Source organism: Boleophthalmus pectinirostris, unplaced genomic scaffold (assembly GCF_026225935.1).
Source record: "Boleophthalmus pectinirostris isolate CB_2022bp ecotype Guang Dong unplaced genomic scaffold, ASM2622593v1 HiC_scaffold_2, whole genome shotgun sequence".
Lineage (NCBI taxonomy): Eukaryota > Metazoa > Chordata > Actinopteri > Gobiiformes > Gobiidae > Boleophthalmus > Boleophthalmus pectinirostris.
The window spans coordinates 16,080,005-16,107,581 of NW_026571152.1; the positions used below are offsets into that span (position 1 = coordinate 16,080,005).

General features: G+C 38.9%; 1 protein-coding gene across 1 annotated transcript in view; it reads left to right on the forward strand.

Moving 5' to 3' along the window:
* Positions 1 to 27,577, forward strand: part of LOC110166803 (voltage-dependent calcium channel subunit alpha-2/delta-1) — a 182,812-nt gene that overhangs the window by 43,105 nt on the left and 112,130 nt on the right. Inside the window, 1 exon segment of the mRNA XM_055155850.1 lies at positions 23,239 to 23,298. Coding sequence (XP_055011825.1) covers positions 23,239 to 23,298 — 60 coding nt within the window.

Here is a 27,577-nt window from a genome sequence, read left to right on the forward strand (position 1 = left end):
ATACAGGGATTTTAGTATGCTGGTTTCTCAGCGCGCATGTATACGCAGTATCCTAAATACTGCCGTAACTGGAATATGGCTAATAACCAGGATACTGATGTGCATGTGTACGCACTCTGTGTAACTCCGCTTCCTCTGAGCCCCATAAAAACATGTGGTTTTGAATTTCTCTGCTTTGTGACGTCATAGGTAAAGTCTGCCATCAAATCACATTCCTTGTAACAGCATATTTCTGTTAGTGTGTCAGATCTATTTACAAGTGAGAAGAATGTCTATTTTGAGGGCATGTAGAGCTGCATTAAAGGAGCAGTGTGTAACTTTTCCAGTGGAGGGTCTGCTGCCTGCTTGTCATAGATCTGACTGGTAATTTGGCCTAGTGTCATCACCTTGCTTCTCTCCAAAGAAGTGCAATGTCTTTTTATGGACCATTCAAGGCAAAGCAATAACACGTCCATGGAGAAAAGTATGTAGAAAAGTTCCACAGTGCACCTTTAAATAGAGAATTACGTACTCGCACAATAACACTTTTATTGCCATGTCGCCTAATCCCATGTGTAACACAAAAAATACAAAAAGTTCCCCACAGTGAAAGGAAAAGGTACACATTATAAATATTGTGCTTCAAAATGGTTTCGTGTCTCATTTAAAGATAAATATTTCATCAGTCCTGCTCCCACACTGAACCTGCGTCTCATAAGCACACATTAGACTGTTTTATAGTGGAGTCGAAAGCTGCTTGAGTGTATTATGGCTGTTTAATGGCGTCTCCAGGTGTGGAACAGTCACACTCTTTTCTCACCGGCTGCTCTGGAGGAATGAGCTCCACATAACCTCTCCTTCTGTTTGTGTGTGCACCAGGCAGCAAGGCACTAAACATAAGGTTTTATTCACACATTGGTTTACCAGCATAAGATATAAATAGCATATAGTAGATAGATTAGATTAGATTTGATGTGATATTTGTACTTTTTAAGCAGTAAGAGGCCAAAGAGGGCCAAAGTATCGTTGAGACCAAATACATTAAGGAGGGTATTTACTAAGCGTTTGCACACAGTGGATATGCTAAAAAGAGGACGCAGTGACACTAGCGTCTGTTATCCATGCTTTACCCCAGACTGAGGGCCACATGTTTGTTTGTGATAACTTATGATTCTACTGAAGGTGTATGGAGTTTAAAAACACTGTGAATCCACATGACATCGCAAGGTGGAATGGAATAGAAGAACTTAGCCCAAATATGAGGGTTTGTGTTTTTAAAATGTGTGAATGAAACAAAACACAACTCCAGGTATGTTTGTGATGAGGTAACAACATCATTGCATAGATCAGAAAATAGTGTAATATGGGACCCTTATTATTATTATCATTAATAATAATAATAATAATAATTAATTAATTATTATTATTATTATTATATTATTATTATTAATATTATAATATGTATTATTATTATTAACACTTGTATAGAGCTTTTCAAGATACTCAGAGATGCTTTACATGAGAAGACAAACATCGACAAACAAGAGAAAAAGAGTTTTTTTTTTTTTTTTTTTTTTTAAAGATGGGTTTTCAGGGCTTTTTTAAAGATGGGGAGTGTGGATGAGTCTCTGATGTGTTTGGGCAGGGAGTTCCAGAGGGTGGGGGCAGCAGCGGAGAAGGCCCTGTACCCCCAGGCCTTATGTTTAGTCTTGGTGGGGGAAGACAGGAGGTTTGCGTCAGCTGATCGGAAGGCATGGGTGAGGGTGTGGTGGTGTAGGAGCTCAGAGAGGTAGGTGGGGGCCAGGTTATGGAGGGACTTCTACACAGTGTTGAGGAGTTTGAATCTTATCTAGCTTGCATTTATAATTAGAGTTGTTTTTATGGCTCGGATATATCCTGAAAGATGCATTTTTACTGTGAGAAGGTCCGTGCATTGAAGGCTGCACGCGTGAGGCCACATGTTTGTTTGCGATAACTTATTTATTTATTCAGGGAAAGACTGCGGTGGGCTCCAGCATCCCGCAAAAATATCATCCAAATGAATTGATCTGGCGTGCCGCAGTACCTGTGCTGACCTGGCGTGTGGTCTGAGCTCCTCTCACTACTTTTAATTTTATGGAATACTCACGACCGCTGACCAGAGCTACACCGTGTGCAGTCTGAACCCGGGGTTACGGGCGCTGCGTAGATTTTGCTCCTGGGATCAGATGAATATGCAAAAGGGGGAGGAGAAAATGGAGATGATGTTGTTCATGTGGAACAAAGGAGTTCATTGGTCATCTTAGATGAACAGTTCTCACTAACTCATTAACTACTCACTCATTATCTTGAAATCCTGTTTTTCTCTTCTGTGAGATTTTATTTATTTTTTCCTTTTTTCCCTCGTAAGCAGTCGTCCCTGAGCAGCCAACGCACCAGCCTTTTCCGTAACACACATTCATTTAACCTTGATCACTTCTCACTAAGTAACATGTATACAAGCAAGCAATTAACATCCAATTAAAAAGTTTATTCATCTGTCAAACAATATACAGACATAGTATGGTAAGCGCCTCAACAAGCATATGGCCACTAACGAACTCTGACGCCTATGGTCCACCAGATCTTCATCCTGGGAGCAGATGTTTCTCCACCTCCATCAGTCTAATCTATCTGTTCATCATGTTAAACAGTCCATCTCAGTGCGTGTGTGTGTGTGTGTGTGTGTGCGTGCGAGCAAGCGAGCCTGTGTTTGTGTGGGAGGGAGAGAGAGAAAGAGAGCCAACCGCAGACGGAGAATTCTAACTAGACTTATGCTGGGCCCGCGACAAGTGTCTGGGAGATTCATGAGAGCCATCCAGACTGCAGCGTTGGCGAAGACTTCATATTTTCTTCTTAGAGACGGGCGTCGGAGGAGGCTAATGCGTTTCCATGTCAGAAGATCGCGCCGTTTAAATGTCTAATTAGCATCGGGGCTAATCAGCAGAAAGCAGAGGAGGAGGCAGCGCTAATGGAGAAGTTTCAGAAAAGAAATAATCTGGAAACTTTATACAATTGGTGTTTAAAAGTGTGTTCATATAGATCTGTAGCCTGCTTGAGTTAAACGGGGTAATGGTGTAACTTCTGGAGGAAGGTACACACCAGATTGTTTCCATGGAGATTGTATTCTTTGCCAAGGATATTTGACAATATGGCATTAAAGGTCCTATATTATGCAAAATTTACTCTTGTGAGCGTTATGAGCCATGTTTGAATATTGTTACTTCATGAAAGACATACCTGGAGTTGTGTTTTGTTTCATTCACACGTTGGAGTAATCCTTTATTATTAATCTACCTGCATCTCTAAAGCTCAGCATGCTCTGTTCCACATTGTGATGTCATGATGTCATAGTTTTCAAGTTAACAGCTACCTTTTACCTTTAGATCCATACAGATTGAGAATTCCAAAGCTGAAATCATCCAAATGATTCTAGTGATGGTGTATGGAGTTTAAAAACACTGTGAATCCACATGACGTCGCAAAGTGGGACAGAATGTTCTGTTTCAGAGAAGAACTCAGCCTAAATATGCAGGCTTTGTGTTTTAAAAATGTGTGAATGAAACAAAACACAACTCCAGGTCTGTTTGTAATGAGGAAACAACATCATAGCAAAGATCAGAAAATAGTTTAATATTGGCCCCTTAATGTAATCTAGCTTTCATTTATAATTACAGTTGTTTTTACGGCTCAAATATATCCTGAAAGACGCATTTTTACTGTGAGCAGGTCCATGCATGTTTGAGTAATCTTGTGATCTCTCCCGGACACTATCTGAACCTTCTTTTCCGTCAGCACTACGAACCTGTGCATCAATTTTTCATAAATATACAAAAGCAGAATATAAAACAATTCACTATAACTTCCCAATCCTGATGTGAAGTGCAGTAGTTTCATTAACGGGCTGGACGCTGATTGTGTTGTGATAGCGCTCTGAAGGGGGAGTGACTTAGCAAAGGGAGACTCAGAGCTTAAACACGAAACTGAACCTTAACTGTACCTGCTGTTTTCTGCAAATACAGCATTTTCAAAACAATGAAAGGAAACATGGTGATCTGAATATGTTATGTGTTAGCAGGAATTACCTGATAGAAGTGTAATATTCCCTACTTAAAACTGCTAAAAGACAGATCAAATTGGCTGTTTTGTGAGATTGCAGACTTGGATTATGGGTAATATCTATCCATGTTAAACAAAAACTGGCACAAAGGTCAACCTCTCATGTCAGCATAAATAAACAAAAGTGAAATATTTTCCCACAATATCCTCAGAAAATACTACCATTGTTCAGCCGCAGAGACGCCATTGTTATCATTTGATAGGGCAATAAAACATAAGATTAAGTAGCATGTTTGTGGAGACAATAGCTATATCCATGTTCAGTATTTCTTTGAAAAACAGTAAAACCTTCTGAACCAACTAAAATTATTAACAGAGTCTATCCATGAGTTTCAGAATGACAACAGATTAGGACAGTTGCAATAGCAGTTAATAATTTAAAGGTGCATTGTGTAACTTTTCTCGTGGAAAGCGGGTCAGATTCTCCACGGAGATGTTACTTGTGTTGTTTGGAATGTTTCACAGCATGATATTAAACTTTATATCAGGTCAAATCTGGAGAGGCAACCCTGCTCACAGTCAGAATGGATGTTATTCTAGGTATTTTTGAGCTATAAAACCACCTGTGACTGACATTTAACAGCTCCACCTTACATTTATTCACACTGTGGAACATTCGAGGCAGAACAATGACATATCCATAGAAACAAGCAGGTGACAGACCCCCAACCAAAAAGCTACACGGTGCACCTTTAAAACAACCTACTGTGTCTATTAAATGGGAAAAAGTTCTCAAAATGTCGTGCAAAGGTTGCCCCAAAAGCACTGAACACAAAATTCACCTTGGGAGTAGTATTAGAATTTCAAAGTATACGGAAACAATGTTAACCTTGAGATGAAAAACAAAATCTTTAGTCTGAGAGTGAAACAGAAAGATTGAACTGACTTTTTGTAGATGCTCCCAAAAGAACTATCCTGCTCGAAGTGTACGTGCTGAAAGAGAAGTGAGAAACAATCAGATGCCCTCCCTGGGGACACAGGTAAATACAGCTTATGAACAGGCTCAATACTCATCGACTTAAACCCATTGACTCCTCTTTTATTGCTGGAACAGGTCCGGGTCAACATTCCACTAGTTTAAAATGGAGGACAGGAATGGTAGAATTTGCTGTTTATCTATCAGATGTTTGACCTGGTTTATGGTTAATATCTCTGTAATTACTGAGCCTATTCACATGAAAGAAAAACGTAGCATGTTGTCAGCTGGTAGAACTTTATGGAAATGTTATTGCTTTTCCCAGAATGTTCATTTGGCATTTATTCAGTTTCACAGATTTTAATTGTTCAAAAATACCAGTCACTGTATAGGACTGTGAGGTGAAGGAGGAGCTGAGTCGAAAAGGCAAAACTCTCGATTTAGTTTTCAATCTATGCTCCTACTCTCACCTATGGTTCCTGGTTTAGATCTCTTTTTCTACTCTCATTTGTGGTCAATAAACTATTGGATAATGACCGAAAAAACAAGATCATGAGTACTCCCTTAGAGATTTGGTGTGGAGCTCAGTAACACGGGAGGAACTTGGAGTAGATCCGCCACTCTCCCACGTGGGTGCCTCCCTGGAGAGATGTTCCGAGCACATCTCACTGTGAGGAGACCCTGGGGAACACCCAGGACACAGAGGGACTATTTCTCTGGGCTGGGCTGGCCTGTGAATACCTTGAGGTCCTAACAGAGAAGCTGGAAGAAGTTTGTAAGGAAAGAGAAGTCTGGCATCCCTGATTGAATTATATTGTGTTGTGTTAGTTGTCTATCTCCATCAGAGTCCTGCACCGGTCAGGTACACAAATAGTTGCTGAAACAGGCGGATTTTAATGTTCTGGAATTTTACGGGCAGGTATGTGGGCGGGTAGCGATTACACACGGGCAGGTCAGGACTAAACCAGGACTAAACCAGGACTAAACCAGGATTTACAAGGTCTTATCTTGGATGACTTCTGGTTCAGTCCTGGTTTAGTCCTGTTTTAATCCTGGGAGCAGTCCTAGGTTAGTTCTGGTTTAGTTCTGGTTCAGTCTTCTGCTCAATAAATAATGCCTGAAGTTAAGTCATGATGTATTTTTGACAGTAAAGTTGCATTTGTATTCTTACTGAAGAAAGCATAATTGATTCATTTCATTTTGTGATTATAATTCTTGGTGTCTTAACTTTTCAATTTGTATTCTGATGGATAAAATACACACAATACATTTGTATGATTGGACTCCTTCGAAAGTTTACAAATATTTATTTTATGCTGAACTACAGAAAATATGCAAAGATTTCCCAAATATGCCCGGATTTCTATCCTATACACGCGAATATTTCTGAAAGCTTTGTAACTCCATACTATTGCCTATTCAAACCGTCTATTCAATCCTCGTTTAGCATCTTTGTTCGTTGAGAGGCGCACTGAAAAAAATAATGTGCTTCTGTTAGAATGCTTTTAATTTGTGTGTGAGTTATCACAGGCACGGGCGGGTAATGGGTGGAATGTCAGTGGGTGCGGGCAGGTGTGGGTTTAACTTTGACATAATCACACGTTAATGGGCAGGTGCAGTGTGGTGCTGTACAGTGCAGGTGCGAGTGGGTGCAGGTCTCCAAAATTGGACCCGTGCAGGACTCTGGTCTCCATGCGTGAAAACTGTAATGCATGGCTCCTCATTGTTTAACCCTTATGTAGTGACCATGGCATAATGGTAAATACATTATGTCAAGACGAGCTGAATAGTTTTAACATGATTAAAAATGCAGAAGTGAGGGGGGGCTCCAGGATTTCCCAGGCCCTGCTGTGGGATCATAGTACATCCCTGCTTCTCTCTCCTCTCTGTAGTTCAGTGTCTACTAAAACACTCACACCTGCACTTGGAAGCTCCCTCCATTTTTCTCTGTCTTGGACAAATAGTGTGATGTCAGCCTGCTCCCTGGTGAAGCATTAAGGCAGCCTGTGCGGTGGAAGGCAGTAGACAAGAGCAGACAGGTGCAGCAGGCAGGACCAGCAGAAAGAGGCAGCAGAGAGGTGCAGACAGGTGCAACAAACAGGAGAAGCAGACCTGAAGCAGATAGACCAGACCTGGGCTTTGTATAGTTCCTCGGTCCTTTGGTTGCCTCTGACTGGCCCGATTAAGCTTCTTTGGAATTATGAACTAAACGTATTACTGTTTTTCCTCCTTTATCTCCTTTTTTTTTTTTTTGAGTTGTTTTTTTAAATGATATTTTTTGTAAGGCAACTTCACTTTTTCATTGCTTAGTCATAACATATAATTTTACCAGTCTTACCAGCTTAATCCGTGTATCATACATTCATTCGATTTTCAAAATAAAACCAAAAATAAGAAAACATTATTTTTCATTATTTGTCTTCAAAACCAAAATTAAAAAAAAATAAAAATAAATAAATAACAATTAATTTTTACAGTTTTTGATTTTGTGTTTAAATGAATAATGAAAAAAAAAAAGAAAAAAGGATAATGGCCGTTTTCCGTTTTCGTGACTTAAACTACGATGCTGGACTTTTGTGCCGCATATGGACTGAGCCAGGACTAGGACTGGGACTGGGACCAGACTAGGACCTGACCGGGACTGAGACTGGGATCTGGTTTAGTCCTGGTTCACTTCTGATTTAGACCTGGTTTAGTACTGGGATCAGTCCTCGTTCAGTCCTAGGTCTGGTCCCGGTCTCAGTCCTGACCTCTGTCCCAGTCTGGTCCCAGTCTCAGTCCTGATCAGTCTCCACAGGCGCACCTCCGGGCCCGTCCCGACACTCATGGTTCAGTCCTGGTTCAGTCCTGGTTTAGTCCGTATGCGGCAGAAGTCCAGCATCGCACTTTCAGTCTGTAAACAGGAAATGGTCGTTATCTGTTTTTTCCATTATTCATTTAAAGACAAAATCAAAAACTAGAAAAACAAATTGTTATCCATTTGTTCATTTTGGTTTAGGAGGCAAATAATTTTTGGTTTTATTTTGAAAAACAAATGAATGATTGATACACGGATTCAGCTTGTCTAAACAATGCTATTTACTGCTTTTTTATAAAGAAATATGACTCATATTATGCAGAACTGAATAAAGCATTTTGGCTCTGCCCTCCACAATATTTTTCAATGTTTCTCATGTGGCTCCCTGGAAAAAATAATTGCCCACCCATAAGATTGAAGCATCAGAGAGGAGCAAGCAGGAGCAGCTGAAAGAGTCATCAGACAGGAGCAGGCAGGTGCAGTCAGGTGCAGCAGACAGGATTAACAGATTGGAGAATCAGAGAGGACACGACAGATACGAAGGCCAGCCTGGATGAAGAGGTGTGAAACTGCGTGGTAGAGCCCCCGCAGGCTCGCCGTCTGAGGTTGGCTTCATCTCCCACGCAGAACCACCTCCGGGAGACAGGAACAGACAGGGGCAGTGGACAGGAGCAGACAGGGGCACCAGAGAGGAGTAGATAGGAGCAGCAGAGAGCAACAGCGAGGAGCAGCAGACAGGAGTAGCAAACACAAGCAGACAGGAGCAGCCGACAGGAGCAATGGACCGGAGCAGACAAGGGCAGGAGACAGGTGCGGCAGACACAGAGCCGCTTTGTTCTGCCTCTGCTTCTAATGGGGTCCATCCAGGTTGAATTTACTCTGTGATACGGTGTAAGATAGTGTAAGCTATGCGGTAAATTCAGGTAACCCATTAATTAGATCTTGATTTTTAGAGTAACCATGACGAATTTTACTATCCTTAAAAAGTGAAAAGCAAAACTAGTTCATTTTAAATGGTTTGCAGTGATTCAAAGTTATTCCTCACTTTCAAAGATCAGTGCAGAGTTTTGCCGTGACCGTAAAGCTGACAGCAACTTGCATGCTAACGTGCACTTCCTGATTATCAGACAAGAGCTCAAGAGCTGCTTATACAATATATCCGTACTGTACTAGGGCAGGGCAGATTTTGCTCAAATGCATAGAATAAATCGGACAGAGGGCCTTTTAATTATTGCGATAAATTGGTTCAGTGCTTTTAAAGTTCTTGCTTATCACTGACATGAAATTCTGTCTACACTGCAGCTCTTTTCCCTCTACACAAACTTTAGAGCAGTCTCTCTGTGAGCCTGTGGAGAAGTAGCCCTGTTCTACTCACTGCAGAGGCGCACAGAGCATGTTTTCAGCCAGCCACCGTGTTGTATCCAAATAACACTAGCGCTTTGAGATTTGTCACACTTGGAGACTAGTTTTTCAAATGTTAAGAGCAATATAATTCAAATCTATTATTATTAGGCCTAAGCGACAAGAGAATAGAAGTATTTCGTGTCTACTGATCAATAGTGATCCTGGTCTGATAACACCAACTCATTACTTGTTCATTAGTCTCTTTGAAAAGACTGAGTGAGACCCTTGGAAAACCTGGTCGTAAAATTGGCTAGCTGACATTTAATAATTTCAACATCTCAGAATCAAATCAAACTTTTGCTACTCACTGGGCAAACATGCTGACTCACACTTTTTATTTTGGGGTTTCATTATTTTTGGTTGCGCATTTTGCTCCGTCATGTCCTTGTATCCAGACAGTATTTATTTAGACCAATATATCTTTTTACTTCCGGGACTGTCTATGTCTTTTGTCATCAAGTGGTGAATCTTCAAGTGGGACAAACCACTAAATTAACTTATTTTTGATACTAAACTGTGTATATGGTGTTTTAATAATAAATGTGCAGCTTTCTTGTGTGAGTGCTGCCTCCAGTGGCCACTGCGATTTCAAGTACTATGTGACATCACTCAGGACTGTCCTGATTACAGCAAGGTTCTTCTTATTACAAATACCCAGATGCAGAGGCGGAGTTTGAAGTGCGGATACCTGTTCGACCAATCACACTGCTTCATATACCCCCCTACTCTCCCCTCAGTCTCCCTTTTAGTCCTCCAGTCCCCCCATAACATTAAAAACATTAATGCAAACCAAACTATATTTACATAGGTGGCAACAAGATAAAAACAAAAACTACCAATTACCACGTGTAATACTACAACATTACAAATATGACTGCTTGTAAACTGACAAGAAATTCCCTTTGCATTTTTATGGTAACAATATGAAAACAATGTCTTATTGCAGTGTACATTGTCTTCTCACTTTGGGCTTGTTTTGGTAGACTGAGAGCGAGAGAACACTGGGGCAGGCGAGACATAGATACGTCTCTATGGAACCAGAGGGGGATTGTGGGACGGAGTCAGATGATCCCTGCTCTGCCCACATCATTTTACTACTATGTCTTCTGGCTGCAATCACAAGCAAGTTAAAACTACAATTTAAATGGCTGTAATTAGCAAATTTAAAATTATTCTTTCTTTGCAAACAACAAGTTGTCTCCATAGGGTCTTATTCTGTGTAAAAGCTGTCAACCCTGTAGTTTAGATCTCTACAAACATGTTCTGAAATGGATGCAATTCTTGTGTTAGCTTATCACTTCATCTTTCAGTCTGTTCTCAAATGCAAACTGCCCTCAATGTTGATTTTATTTGGAACTTTCTTTTCTTTTTCTCTTTGGAAATGTTTCTGATGTGCATGGTTTTATCTTATCTATCTTGCACTTATTTCATTTCAAGTTGCTAAAATCTCTTGAGCAATGCATTATTACTGTGAGCTTTGTTGCCTTTCGAAAGATTTTCTCTGTATCTTTGTCTGGTTGTAGCCTGATTCATCAGTCAGTTTCACTTTTTGGAAACTGTCTGACCTTACAGCATTAGGATTCGTTCGCTCGACGGTCACTGCTCTTTGGTCATGACGTATGTAATGCGCCGCTAACAGGGCTAACTGGTATATTAAGCTTTTCCCAAATCCCGTAGGAAGAAGGACAATAACGTATTTCCCCTTGAGAAAATTCACCAAACACTCTTTGTTCTGGGCTGAACTCGCACTTCCACGGTTTTTGCGAACCGTCTAGTGTATTCCAACTTACTCGCTGGAGAGAAGTGAAATTGTGTGGAGGCACTAGGTGGCGCCAGCCTGGCTAGTCTGATGGTGCGATAAGCTTAAAAAGTGGGTATTATGCATCGACTTTTTTAACCTTTCTACCTTGTTATAATGTTGTTCCCTCATCAAAAACTTGCCTGAAGACTTTTTAGATGTTACCCATACATGTTTCAAAAAGTGTGCGATCTCTCCCAGGCTCTGTTCAAACCCTTCTTGTGGTTGACAATATGATCCTGTCCAAAGTTCATCCCACAAGTCTACGTCATCCGTGCTTCCACACAACAATTCTTCATAAATATACAAAAGTGTGATACAGAAAATTCACTACAACTTCACAAACCCGATGCAATGTGCAGTAGTTTCATTAGCAGGATGTTCACTGATTGTGTTGCGATAGCGCTCTGAAGGGGCAGTGACTTAACGAGAGAGCAAAGGGAGGGAAATGAAAATAGAACATGAATACATTGTTTTTGCCCAATGTAGGATTTTCAAAACAATAAAAGGTAATGTGGTAACCCAAATATGTTATGTGTTAGCAGTTAGTACCCCATAGAAGTAAAATACCCCCTCTTTAATGCTATATGCGGAACAACCCTTCCAAAACAATAACAGTAACATAAATAAAAAAAAAAAAAATCTGTCCAAATACCTCTTTTGCATGCATTTCAGTGTTGCTTACTTAGACTACACATGAATTACGTCCATATTATGCATATGTTTGTACCAGTTTGATTGTGTAGTCTTTTACCTTTTATTATCTACCTGAGCTACTGCGCCTGTGTAAATGCCCTCTGAGAATGGATAAAGTTGGTCTTATTTGACTCTAAGCTGAAACGATTGGGTGAATTCTATGGTACAACATAATGGCCCCATACATCAGTGCTGTGGGGTCAGGCATGAGAATAGGAGATATTTGGGTATTGACGGTGCTGGGGAGGAAGCAGTAACTAGCCAGGACCTGGTCAATACTTCCTAATATAGAGGAAGAAAATAACAGTTCTATAAATTGACTTTGTAAAGGAGGAGGCCATGAGAGGTAATAGGCTACCAATTTAAAAGAGCACTATGTAACTTTTCTGGTGGAGGGACTGTAATATGCTTGTCTCCATGGAGATGTTATTACTTGCATATATTTGAGTAATTTCTCTTGCCCCAGTATTCAGATATATTGTATAAGCTGCTTTTGTGTACATAGTAAGTATGCGGTGTATTGTCTGCATCATTTTAGAGAGTGTTTTATTGTCAGGAAGTGTGCAGTTTGCATAGTAGTTGTTACCAAAAACCATGGCAATAAACCTCAGAATGCATGCCTATAAGGGATAAGGAAAGTGCAGCTTGAGCAATGAACAATGAACTTGTTCTGTTTATCATGTTTTGAACACCAGGTACAGTGCCTTTAAGCAAGACATCTCACCTCTCTGCAGATCCGACCTCTAACTTTGCCTGGAGCTGTCTTTCTTGTCTTCATGGAGGAAAGTTTATTGACATACTGTGGAACCTTCCAGGCAAAGCAGCATCTCCATGGAAACAAGAAGGTGGTTGGAAAAAAAACAAACAAAAAAACATAGTGTGCACCTTCATGTTGAAAATAATTCTTCTAAGGCAGATTTACGTAGTTAGGTGTTTTTCACATTGCGATATTCATGTATCGATCTATCTCTAGCAGAAAGTGATTCTTCTATAGCCACAGCTGCCCCGGGGCTGTATGGGTACTTCTAACCCACCACTAATCATTCACCCAAACACACATTCATAGACAAAGTGAGTGGACAACAGTACTTTCTGGCTTTAGTTTAACCCATCAGTTTTATCATGCATTTTATCTGCTCCTCACAAATGTTTATTTGTTTGCTTTTATTTCAAAATGTTTATTTTCATTACTTACATTACATTATATAAATATTACGGTACTTAAAGATACAGTGTGTAACTTTCTTGAAGTGGCATGATTCCATGGAAGTAGAAAGTTAAAACCATACTTTAGAACAAGGGTCTCACTACCAGTAGCTCTCCACCCCCTTTCAAGTAGCCTGCCAAGGAATTACTGAATTACACATATTGTCCTGAATAACTCATATTTGATGAATTAATACCTAGTATCTAGTACCTTTCTGAAATGTTTGTTTTTTAAAGGCAGCTCACCCAAGGAAAAAGGTTGGAGACATTCTAAATGGAGGAAGATAAGTTTTATGCCAAACTGTGAAAGATTATTGCCAACAACATTTCCATAGAAACAAGCAAGAGGCCAAATAAGAGTCAGATTTGTGGAGATGCAAACCCGCTCACAGTAAGGATTCAGTGAAATAAACACAGGCAAAAAAAAAAAAAAGTTCTTGATTTGAATCTATTTTTGGCAAAAAAAAATTACATACTGTGAGTTTCAGTCAACCAATAGTGCGTTCTACTGTAACTTTCAAAAATATGACATTATTTTTACTGTTTTGCATAAAACAATGAAATCAAATGTATGATTAACCCAGTTCCCCTTGTCTCAAATATGTAAAAAGCCTAATCCGAGCTTTTTCATTCAGTCGTGGGTTGAAAATAGAGCGCTGTTTGAGCCAATTAGAGGTGTTTTGATTTGATGCTAACACCATGCTAACACTGTGGGAGGTTTGTACCCACAGCTAAATGAGCAACAGTCTGTTTAGTGATGGTGATCAGACAGTTTAAAGCAGGCCCAGACCTAAAGCCTTTCACTGTGAGTAAACAAAAACAGACACGTAATAATGAAGCTAACACAGACCAATAATAATTCACTTAACACTACATCTGCTGATCATGTAATCTATAGCCTCTAGATAGATGTTAGCAGCTATTATTTTTAGCCTCATTTACACTGCTTCACACTTCTGTCTGTTTTCAGTTAGAGCAGTTTCTGTTTAAATGTGCTTGCGTAGACTATGCATGTAAATGAACATGGCTAACCCACTTGCCACCGCTTTCCAAATAGAAAGTGAGCATGGAGGCGCTTAAGGCTCCATTGACTCTGGCTCCAATTGACTTTACATTGAAAAACTGTCACCCCTCTCTCTGTAATTGATGCAGTGAACTATGTCATTTTGGTTTTAAAATGTTCATATTAACCCACTCTACATGATTCTGGTGTTTATATTTTGTCTGTAAATAAATTCCTATTTCTAATATGGAACCCAGCTCCAAATTCACTCTTATAACTGGGTTAGGGTTAGTTACACGCTGCTGTTCCGACATGCCGCTATTTAGACATTGACGTCTAATTGTCGGAGTAGCGGCATAAACTTTGTTTTTCAAGCATCCCACTACTTCAACTTTTTTTTTTTCATTGTCGGAGTAGCGGCACTTAACTATTTTTCAAACATTCCGCTCTTCCAACATGAATAATATTAATGTGAGAGTCTATTATACTTTGCACTCCCATAAAATGTAAGACGCAAAGCACCCAATCAGTGAATACTTCGGCCATACTTTGGAGAATACTCCAAAAACTGTCCTAACTGATAGCCATGGGAAACAGTCATGCATGCATGCATGCATGCAAAAAAAAAAAAAAAAAAGACATGTCAGAATAGCAATACTAAAAAGTGTGAGAAAACTGGCATGTCTAAATAGAGACATGTCGTAATAAATGGATGTCGGAATAGGCAGCAAACCCTCTAACGAACCTCGTGAGCTTCATTTGACTGGAGCCAAACGCTACGGGTGACGTCACACTCCCTTAGTCCACTTCTTTATACAGTCTATGTTTCACTAAGACTTAGACAAACTTTATTGATCCACAAGGGAAATTATTTGCACACAGTAGCTCACACATCAAAATATAATATAATAACAAAGAGAAAATATAAATGGTAAAAATTAATTCTAAATAAGTAGCAAAAAAGAAAGCAAGAGACAGGTCATTTGAGTCATTTTGTATTCATTGTTTTAAGTTGCATAAATCGCTAATAATATTGCAAATGCTTATTATTTTATGTCTTAGCGTTGCTATCTCCCATAATATCCTTTAAAAGCCCTGTACCTGATTTTATTTTTTTTATGCAGGCTATTTGAGCAATATTTGTCTTGCCCCACTAAATACAGCCTGCATCTAATTATAAAGATTTTTATTGTCAAATTATCAGTGCACGGTTAACATGCTAGTTTGATTGTTTTTACCCTGACAGCATGACTGCATGTAGGATTTATTGATTTGAATTATTATAGCTGTGTCAAAATAAGTTAAACTGCTCAAGATCATGATTATTAGTCTTAGATAAATTTTATTGATCCACAAGGGAAATTTGGACACAGCAGCTCACACATATGATCTACTGAAACAAAACACAACTCACTGTACGTTTTTGATGACAATACAACATCATACCGTAGAAGTTCACATTAAAGGTGCTGTACCTGATTTTTACTGTCTTAAAATGTGAAAACAGAGCGAGTTCATTCTAAATGGTCTGCATTTGTCTAAAGTTACTTCATACAGTAAAGTTACTGCATCTTAATTTGTCATGATGAGTTTAGAATCACTTTTCAAAACTGAGACCAGAGCAGAGTTTCGCATTCATGGTAAAACAACTGCTTGCATGCTAACCGTGCTCTTCCTGATTATCAAACAATATGCACACCATGGACATATTTGACAGCTGCTTATATCACATAGTATATGTATTGGAACATGACAAATTTTGCTCAAATACATGTAAAAAATAAGTACACATCCATTAAAGCCCACCCAATTTGGATAAAAAATGGTTGCCTATTGCTTTCCCCAAACACTTTTTCAAATCTATACTTCACATCCCCCTTGTATAACTTCGAACTCCCAATCGCCTGAAATCTTTGCATCAGTCTTCCTCCTATGTGTGCGTCCACTTCCACACCAACCCCCAGGTCCCTAGTGGTCGCCGTAGTGACGAAGTAGACTCATTACTGTCAGGGAAGCGGACTACGGCTGTAACCACAATGAGCACGAGCAGGCCAGACTAATGATGTAGGCTGTTGGGGGGAGTGAGTTAGCAAAGCATTTGAAATCTCGGCTTCTACCGCTAACTTCTAATCAATTGACCCGCGCGGCGCCCAGGCAGAGGCAGCAGCAGTGGAGCTCTAATCAACTGTTATGTGGTGGTGTTTGGCTGTCAGTTAGGAACAAGTGTGGTTAAGGGGAGATGAAGGGGTAACTCGCTCCTTTAACCTGTACCTTTAAAGCAGGCCTATTATGCAAAATTGACTTTTCAGAGCTTTGAATCATGTTATAGTTGGTTCTCCGTCTTGTATAGCTGCTCATGAGTGACAGAGAGATTCATGCATTTTTGAATAATCTTTATTCTCATGGACTGAAGACGTCATTGCATTGATCTACACCCCCTTGAACTGCCATTGGTACACACCCACTGTGACTTAATTCTCCAATTATATTCAGTTAGTCTGTGATATATACAGCTCCACTCAAACAGTGAGAGATACAGGACTACATTCATACCATACTCCATACAGCTGTACAACAACTCACCCTTATGTCACAGATAATACTCCCTACAACTGTACAAAACTCACCTTTATGTAATGGAAAAACTCTATGTCCTGTCAATAATCATATCACTGTTGTACAGTTTTCCTAAGACCTAAGAAGCTGTGAATTTATAATGTATTACTAATCTTTCTGTTTTATTTTGACATGTACATTTACATTTATATAATTACATCTTTTCTGACACCAGTCTTTTGCTTTCTTTTTTGCTATGTATTTAGAATTTATTATTACCATTTATATTTTTGCTCTTTGTTATTATATTTTTTGTGATGTGTGAGCTACTGTGTCCAAATAATTTCCCTTGTGGATCAATAAAATTTGTCTAAGTCTAAATCTAATATGCGTAGGGTCTGGCAGCATAATGTAGTCATTTTAGTGCAAATGAAAAAGTGATCTGCAGCTATCCATAGGAGGTGCTGACAACTGCACAGCTCTTTGTTGTGATGACGTCATCTTAGAGCAATATTGTGATCTGAAATGTCCAAATTAGAACATAATGATCCGCAGGGGTCATATATTATAACTCTATAGCAGACACAAACACAATGTGTCTTCTTTAAATTCATCAAACACATTTTTCAGCAGAAAAAAACAGACTCAGTTTACATATTAAAAGGCCTATATTTTTGCATTTCTCATGCCCAAAACATCTCATTAAACTTAAAAAGCATTTGGCTATAGATATTTATTGTTTTTTTTACATTTTGTGTTTAAAGGAAACAAAATCCTGTTCACAGTCTCTACACAGTACGAGTTGATATCGGCAGGTAGTTAAAGCCATATTGCCCTACAAAGGCAGACTGCCTTAACATCATGTTTGGTCAAAAATGAATATCATTTTGGGGGTATTTGAGATGTGCTTTATCATGTGAATAAATATCGTGAAATATATTGAGCTCAAAATTGACCTTTCACCCTTATTTGGCAGTTCCTGTACTCTGTTTGTATCATGTGCCAAAAATAAGGATATCAATATTTTTTGCATACAAATATTTCTTCATTATAGCAACTAGTTGTCAGATTTTAGGAGCCCTACCTATTCTACTTTTGTCTGGACAAAACAGAAACTTTGGATCATTTTTCTCAGTTTCACACTCTGGAGAGTTGAAGTCTTTTGTCTTTGGAGGGCAGCATAGTATTGACGGAACTGAACTGAAAAAGCTGGATTGGTACAACCCTGGATTTTGGCACAGAGACAGCAGAAAATGGACGCATTAAAGTCCCCGGAAATATGTATTTAAACACCACAGAAACTTAGAAAGATAGTTAATGAGGTAAAAATGTTGCTTAGTTCTGCTTTAAACCATGTTGTTGGTCTGATAATAAAGGATATATGGATGTATGATATAGAGCCATGATTTTGTCCATATAAAAGAAGTACCTCTGAGTGATGTGAGCATTTGCACAGATTTTAGTCCCCACAATGTGAAAAATACACACATAGAGAGAGTCCCTAGTCCCCCTTGTACCCTCCCCTCACACACGCACACACACAGACACACTCACTCCAGAGCTCCCTGTATCCCCCAGAGATGCCCCTCTCATTCGGTCATGAATTTTTAACGCCGCCTCTGTCTGTGTGTCTGTGCTCTGCTCCTTAAGAAGAGTTTTTTGCTGTGAGATCAGGAGTCATTTGTGAACACACATTTGCATGCACTGTTGTGTGGAGTGGATGTGCAGAATGTTAGATGTTATAATGGCTGCAAATCACAAAATATCATGATTTATCCATTTAAAATCACATTTTCCCATCTGCACCATATCATTTATTATACTACAGCAGTCCATCCCTTAATGATGCACCGTGGAACTTTTTCGGCTTGTCTCCATGGATATGTAATTGTTGATGTTGATGTTATTATGTTTTCTTAAATGTACTTTTTACCTATTTTTACTTGAACCCCTGAGAGCCCTCTGCACTAATAGCAAATACATTTCTTGAGTTATTGCTTGGAATTGCCTGCAATCTTCCATAGTATGGCAGTAAAGGACCTATGTTACACTAAATGGACTCTTGTGAGCTTTAAGCCATGTTAGAATGGTGTTGCCTCTTTAAAAACATGCCTGGAGTAGATTTGTGTTACATTCACACGTGTCTGAGGTATCCTGCATTATTGGCTGTGTATATCCCCAAAGCTCAGAATGCCAGAGCTGAATCCAAATTATTCTAGTGAAGGTGTAGGCATGTTTTTGATGAGGAAACAAGATCATAACATCGATCAGAAAATAGTTTTAACAGAGGTCCTAAACTGATCTATTTTGCATTTATTCAATCATGTTTTTTTCTACTTATAATTACAAACATTAAATAAATAAATACTGATCTGACATCTAATTTCTCTGATGACTAGTGGTGTCACCGGCTCGTCTCTGGGAAGAGAGATAAATTTAATGCCATACTGTGGAACGTTCCAGCTACCAACATCACCACCAGAAAAGTTGCATGCTGCACTTTTTGTTTGTTGAGAGTTGGATATGAAATCTGTCAGGAAACACTGAAACAGTGTTACAGAACTGTTAAAACCTTTCAACACTCAACACTCACCATATGTCACTGTTTTAAGTCATTATTAAAATGATTATTTAAAAGTTAAGCAAGGATGGCTGTTTTGCACTGAAAAATATATAAACTTTATGTCAACAAATAAGTTTATATGTTTTTGGATTTTTTTCTGATCTCTGTTATAATGTAGTTTTCACAAGTAGTAGTTTTCTGTTTGGGGTTTGTGTGTTAAACGTGTATGAACGAAAAAAACAAAACACAACTTCAGGTATGTTTGTGATGATTTTACAGAAGGTGTATGGAGTTTAAAAACATTTGGATAATTTCAGCCCTGGAATTGTCAATCTCTACTGAACTACAATTAAAAGGTAGCTGTTAACTTCTACTGCTTCTTGACATCACAAGGTATAACAGAGCATTTTGAGCTATGGAGATCTAGACAGAATAATAAAGACTTCTACATGTGTGAATGAAACAAATCCCAACTCCAGGCATGTTTTGATGAGGTAACAACATTCTAACATGGTTAAGGCTCACAAGAGAGACACCTGGAGCTTATGACCCAATTGTGGGTTTTAGTTAAATGCTGTGATGTAACAAAAGGTAATAGTTTCATGTACTTGATTCTCTTTTTAAAGAAAATGATCGTCTCAGAGTAGTGTTTAGACTGCGCACATTTACTCCCACTTGGGCAATTTGTTTGAAGTAAGTCTTAAAGTACTCTTACTTGAGTAAAAGTTTAGTTTACACTTCCTACTGAGAGTAAGACAAAAGCTGGAATGATTTGAACATTTGTGTGTCTTTATCTACTCCTACAGATACAAAGTTAGGTTTTTGGTTTTTTTGGTTTTTTTTCATTTTAGTGTCTGTCCTTTGAAAATACCAGATTTTATGCATCATTTAATGTTTTGTACTTGAAACTTGAAACAATGAATCTAACCTAAAATTATAAAACACATCTCACGTTCAGACAGTTGCTCTTAGACTTGCTGTTATTTACACATGTACTTAAGTACAGTTTTCTCATATTCTTTTTTTACCACTACTCTGTAGTTTTGCTTTTATATTATTTTGAAGTAACGTTGCTACATACATTCTTTGTTGATGTTACTTTGCTTCCAATTCTTTCTATAGCCACACATGGGCTAGTATCAGATAGTATTATTTGTAAATGAGGATGATCTTTGCATTTACCCTGTACCTGCCATCCAAAATGCTCCCACATTTACTTCCCCTTTTCTCTCCCGAACCAGATTGTATTAGGGTTTCAAAAGTATCGAAAATCAAATACTAACTGATACAAAAACTAGTATCGAAACTAGAAACTTTGAAATTTGAGCATGTATCAATACAAAAAAGTCACATTCACCAGAAAGAACTGAACCTTTTCCGAATAGCCTTACAATGATCTTGAGCTGTATCAGAACAAGTATAAGAGCACATAGACTTAGCATACACCTTTGGACCACTGTGGACCTACCTGGACAACTGAGGGATTACACAGACATAAGACTACATGGTAATATAAAAGAAAGTACTATGATTTAATGTTGTAAAATCACATTCTATTGTCAAAATGTTCTTATTATCATGGCATCGGAATCAGTATTAATGATCAAGTCTATTCCTTATCGAAATCAAGTTTAAAAATTCTGTGTCGTGACAACACTCAACCTCACGAAGCATGACGCTCACTAGTCCACCATCACTCACAAATCCATTAAGCCTAGCATCTGCTTCTGTTGCTGTTGATGCTACGCTCATGGTTAGTGCTGATGGGGGCTGTATATTTAGCTGTGACAGCCAGGGCAGGGGAGGGGAGAGAGATAAAGAGCGGGGCCAGGCCTTAGACGTGCACACGGAGAGGGCCGCGTGCTAACCCGGCGCGATGACGTTAGATCGGGTCGCTGCTGTATTTAGACCGCGCGGCAGATGGGGGCTTGCTGCGGATCTGGTGGGGCTGAGACCTCTCTGAAAGGGCAGGGTTATTTCATAAAGGGGTCTGGGTGCAGTGTCTCGTGTGCTTTGTGGACATCTATGCGGTATCACTGTAAAGGAACAAACAGAAAAGCAGGTACAAAGGTGTGAAAATAAGTTTAAAGGTGCACTGTGTAACTTTTCTGGTGGAGGGTTCGCCAACTGCTTGCGTCCATAAAAAGTATATCATGGACCATCACAATATATTGAATTACAAGTCTCTTTGCTTAAATTAAGAGTTATGTTGCAGCAATGGCTAAAAAAAGACAGAACTACATAGACCATGATTCTGATACATTTCAGTGTAGACTACAAGAAGAAATAACAGTTCTAAGCACTTTTAAGTCTTAATTCTTTGGATTAAGTCTTGTTAAGGTATTTTAACAGGAAAAAGTAGTATATTAACAGTTTTGTTTGCTTTGCCTCCACAAAATATTGCAATAAATATCGTACCGTGAGATGTATATCATGAAAATATTGTACCAAGAGTTTTGGATATTGTTACATCCCTAATCGTGAGCCTCCCCACCATATCGTGAGCTTTCCCACGATATCACATTAAATATCGTACCATGAGGTTCATACCGTATTGTGAGACTTGAATATTGTTACATCCCTAGTTTTCAATATCTCCATGGAGGTGATGAACCCTCCTGACCGTCACTCCCCCATCAGAGAACTATCCCAACACAACCAGCTAAAGAAACTACTGCACATCACATCAGGTTTGTCGAGTTGTAGTGAATTGTTTTGTATTCTGCTTTCGTATATTGCTGAAGAATTGTCGTGTGGGAGCATGGATCACACAGGCTCGTGAGCTGAGCCTTGGACAGAATCTCACAGCTAATCGTCAGGAGAGTTCGAATAAGACCCGGAAGATTACAAGATTGCAAGATTACTCACACATGCATGGATGACGTATAAAACTACTTTAGTCATGTTTTTAATTAGGGAACAGCGTTATAACACGGTAGAAAGCTCCAAAAAGTCGATTTTTACATAATAGTAACTCTTTAATGTTGTATAGATTTCTGCAGTGAGAAGCGCTCTGGAGATTTACTCAACCAAGCCTGAATGAAACACATCTGTTAAAATAAACTATAAAAATCTCTCAAAAAATCTCAAACAGATGACTAAGTTATGCATTATATGGGATCTTTCACTTTTAAGGAAATGAGTGTTGAATTATTGAGAATGTAGTGGACTATTGCGAGAGTATTTCTGCTTTTAGTACAAGTTTTGAAACATTCTCAACATATTTTAGCACTATAGGTGAATGGTGTTGTAAAAGACGGTGTAGTGTTCCCTGGGATACGATATGTATTCAGGATCCAGCCTCAGAACTGCCCCTGGCCAGTGCTGGACTTTCTGACAGATACGAGAAAACAAAGATTATTTTCAATGACATGTTTTCTTTTGGGATGTCTTTTTACAACTTAAGACTATAAAGTCATGATGTGCTAATAGAACTTCATAGTTCACAGGGTTTTTAGTTCAAGATATGGTTTAATATCACTGGGATTAAGTGACAGTTTGCATAATACATTTATATTCATGTTTTGTGTATTAGAATTGATATTTTGCAGCTGATATCATCAAGCTAACTGAGGTACTGCTCCATCTGATGTTCTGTTTCTCATGTTAGACTTTAATCTGAGCTTTGTTTTAACACAATCTGACCAGAAAGAACTGGGCTGTTAAACAAGTCCCTCTTAAATAACATTACAATCACAAACTAGGTAGTATTAGTCAACAGTTGTTCACCATGCGGATTTTTAGAAGCACATTTCACAACTTTCAGAATCTCTAGCGGGGTTTTACTGTTTCTCTCAACCTAACAAGAACTAGCATGCTAAGACACACTTCTTGATTATCAAACATTAAAACACTTCATGAATAGATGCAGAAGTATTTTGATCTCATGAGCTGCTTAGACAATATTTCTGTACTATGGCAAGACATTTATTTGTAAAATAATAGTGATATATTTCAACTAAAAGGGTTTTAATGTGGAAACAAAGGAAAGGGTCATGGTCTATGTAGTTCTTTCTGCCTCCGTAACATAACACAATCTTTAGCCCCATACATGAGCTGATATATTCACTGTTATGTAGTGAAACTTCTCTCTTCACTTTTCCATAGCTCCACTCCACCGTAGTCTCTATACCTCGCGCCTCGTGCAGCCCTCTCTAAATGTGTGTCATTTTTCACTCCCCAGGAACTGGCCACGGCTGCAGAGATGTTCCAGATGGAGCACCAGTGGAAAGACGAGTTTGAGGTAAGAGAGCCAGCAAATGCACACAGTCGAGGTGGCACATCTGTTAGTCTCTGTCACCTCACGGTAAGAAGGTCGCAAGTTCAATACCCTGGTCATGTAGGCGCTTTTTGTGGAGTCAGCATTTTCTTCTTCTGTCAGTTTCCTTCTCTAAACTATGTGTAAAGTGCTCTGCATTTTCCAGACAATTTTCCAAGTTGATGACGTCATACACAGTAGATGCAGCTCATTATCCACTTAGTGTCTCCGTTATTCCGGGAAGTTTTTAGAACAGCGGAGCCAGTCCCCAGTATTTTTTCCTACCGCAGTTAGGATTAGCCCACAAAAATCTCTAACTATGAATAATCAAGACGGTGTCAGATGGAATACGCCTGTCATGATAATTACTATTTCAGCTTAAAGTTCAATATTTGACAGATAGCATTACAATTTTTGGGAGTCAATATTAATTGTTTCTTTACTATAGTGGGAAAATGTTGGTTATTTTTATGCATAATAGTATGATTTTAGCTGTAGAAGGCTGAACTTTTATGACTCATTATAGATTAAGATTAAAGGTGCACTATGTAAATTTTTGGTCAGGGCTCCTCCATCTGCTTGTTTCTATGGAGATGTCATTGCTCTGCCTGGAATGTTCTAGACATTAAACAGCTCTACCTCACATTTATTCACTCACAGGTGGTTTTACAGCTCAAAAATACCTCTCCACAGATCTGCCCTGTAACTTGGTCTGGTCTCGATGAATACAGAAAGATAGTTGTACTGTAATTGCACCCTATTTCAAATATTGGCATTGTAATTGTACAGGCAGTATAGCCCTGAGCATCCCGGTGGCGTGTATCCCTCCTCCTCTTATGCCTTTGTGTGGACAGCTTTAATTCATCATTGCGCCTGTTAGCTCTGATTACTGCTCCATCGCTAAACAGCTTTATTGGACATCATACAGGCCCATCCCTCATCCGGGCTGTTTTATTATTGAACCATGGAGAGGAGGAGGAGGAAGGAGAGGAGGAGGAGGTCAGCAGCGGCCATGACAGTTCGCTGCACACGCTGAGATGGATGGACTGGGCTGAGGTGGTCCATAGCGCACTGTTAAAGGAACACAAATGCTTCCCCGGAGATCGTAAATAGCAGTAAGCTCGTACAATGTAAAAAGATGAGTGGAGCTCAAGATTGGACAAGCACATACAAACAATGGGTTCTATGTATTTTATTGAGTGGGTTCGTAAACTTAATCTAAAGAAAGCAATATGTAACATTAAAGGAAATGTATGTAGTCTGCACTCTTACAGTTTAAAAAAAAATACACAACTGAACCTGGGTTGCTTTAATGCATACAGCACACAGGCCATGTCTCATGTGAAAGCTTAGGACCTCCAGAATTCACTCACTACAGAGGCTGCTGGGTTTTTGGAGTGACGATTCAGATCAGAAAGAGCCCTTTTAGGTTTAAACCAACTGGATATAGCATCGAAACTGGCAACTCAAATTAGAGATTCATGTGAGGCCCATTCTGCTTTCTGATTGGATTATTGTCCTGACAACCAAAAGACTGAATTGTAACATAACATCTTGGCCATTGCGTCAATTGTTTTTGTAATTCAGAATAAATCAGCATTACTGTTGGTGGTGAGGTTGTGGTGAATGGCCACATGTATAGCAGGTCCTCAAACACAGGTTCAGCTCAGGGATGTGTTTTGTCTCCATTGTTCTTTATTTGTTTCACAGACAATTACAGAGCATCACCGGAAGGCAGATATATTGCTATGTTCTCTGATGACACTACTCCTCTGTCCTTGTTAGACTTAGATTAGTGTTTGACTCTCACTGCTAGCAAAAGTGTGAACTGAAGAAAATGGGATGACTAAAAACAGAATTAGTTACATGATGATAACTGATTAGGTGAAAGGAATATTGAAAGGGTGTTTCAACTTTTATACATAGACTACTTAAAGCTAGCTGCCTCACAAATCCAAACTGATAAGAGGTTTTTATACAGAGGGCTATCAGTCTTGTTCCTGCTGTCGTGTTGTCCAATCAGATTTGTTTATTTCAGTGATGCATGTGAAACAAAGAAGCTCACTGGTCACCTATCATTTACAAAAGAAATTGCATTTCTCCCACCTCAGTCCCCTGTCATTTTTTTCCTTTTTTTTCCCTTGTAAGTTTATTTTTTAATCATATTTGTTTTGATATGGACAGATCATGCGTACCTCTGATTTGCTAATCCACCTGTCAATCATTCCCATCTGAACTCAGGCAGATTCACTGCTGAACAGACTCTCACATGTCTGCAAAGTATTGGAGAAGTTTGTATTCTGGATCCCAGGGAATACAGATAAGATACTGAGACTACAATCTCAGAATCCAATTCTAAAACTTTACTATAAACTTCCTAGCAGACCTCAAGGTTGCCATGTAAGACCCTATGCAAACTCTGCCAAAGTTTAAGTTATTACTAAGTCTTTTTCTGCTCCTGCCAAATTTGAAAAAGACCTTGTTTGCAAAAAAAAAAACAGAAAAAAAGCTTGTTAAAATTGACCCCATTTTACCGCTTGTTTTCCTTTGTTCTTTCATTACAATTTTTTAGCATTTGAAGCAGGTATGAGAGTAGCAGAAGACTGAGGAGTGACCTTTAGTTTACACAGGCTTTGATATACCTCATTTGAAAGCCAAGGTTATCTGAAATTCAGTTGCTGTCAGACCAAACATTTACTTGAGAGGAGCCATTACTACAAAAGATTAGAAACGTGGACATATTTTAGTAAGCATTATTCATTTTTTAAATCATATTTTGACTCTGCTGCATTGGTATGTTCTAGCTAGGGTGTGATTTGTTTCTCATCTGCTCATCTGCTCAGTGGTGTGATTTGCACCTATCCATCGGAGGTGCTGACTCTTTGTTATTATGGTGTTTACAGCAACGTCAGCCTCCATTGGGCATCACATTTTTTAAACAGAAGTCACTTGTTTCTTTTGTTAAGTTGTTTTAGGTGATTGATTTTAGCTATACAGTAGATCTTCAACGTGTTTCTTACATATAAATTGTGCCTAACTTTTGGATAGAATTCTCCCTAGTGCAATGTCATCAATGTTTAGAACTCTCTAACCCTGTCATTTTCAACATATTTTTCTTTTCTTTGTGTATTTCTTTTTGGTTGGAGTGAAAGTATAATTTATATTTACAATAGTAGATGTTAAGCACTAGGTAATTAATACTGAACCACGCCCACTTTTCCCTCCTGTTGGTGAGTGTGGGTGGGATGAGTGTGCCAGATGAGGGCGCTGTGCATAAATCTCCATGCACTCTACCACTTGCTTACTCTATTTTTTCATGTAATAAAGTGACATTTGTATTAGTACAGTAAATATATTGTAAAAACAGCAACAACAACAATTATTAAATGTTTTTATCATCTGTTTTTTTAAATGTTTAAAAATTGGGTACAGTGCCTTTAAGGTGTGAATTTGATCGTTGAACACATGGTGAAATTATCAGGGTTTATACTGCCGCAAGTGTGAAAATTGAATTTCCTGAGTTGTTAGCCTTGGAGCTAATAGTCATCATTCCCCACTCCCCCTGCGGCACACAGACTCACTCGGCCTGTGTGCAAATGTAAAATACAGACGTGCTATAGACTTTATTGCACCTGGGTGTGCTGTTTGTAAAGGACTTTTGAGCATGTGAAAGAAGAGAAAGAATGCAAACGTTAAAGAACATACATTATGCATTCTTGTGGCATTATTTCTTTTAAACATGCTTTCGGGTTACCTGGGGATAAGTATTTCTGAAGCTGAAGCTCCCCCTACTGTCAGCAATTGGAATTAATATTTAGAAAGTAAACAATTAAAGTTCTATTCCTCTGTGAATGGTAGGCTAATAGAACCATGTGAGTCCAATGATGGTTTATGGTTTATGGAAAATTGCATACGAGAAGTCCGGAGTTTTACCTGTGATGCGACAATCCAGGCAAAATGCAAACAGGATTAATGAATTCATGAAACACGCATGAATGAAGCAAAAAATACAACTCCAGGTATGTTTTTGGTGACAAGACAACATAATGATTAAAATCTCAAAAGTCCATTTTGCGTTAATATAAGTCCTTTAAAAACTCTGAAAAGCACTCCTTGGAGATTGGCACCTCATGACATCAGTGGGTGGGGTGTTTTTAGCTCTAACAAGAGATATCCACTGTCAGCAAAGCAAAGAGTGAAAACCGTATTTTTTGTCGCTTCGGAGTATAAGTCGCACCAGCCAAAAAAGCGCGTAATGAATAAG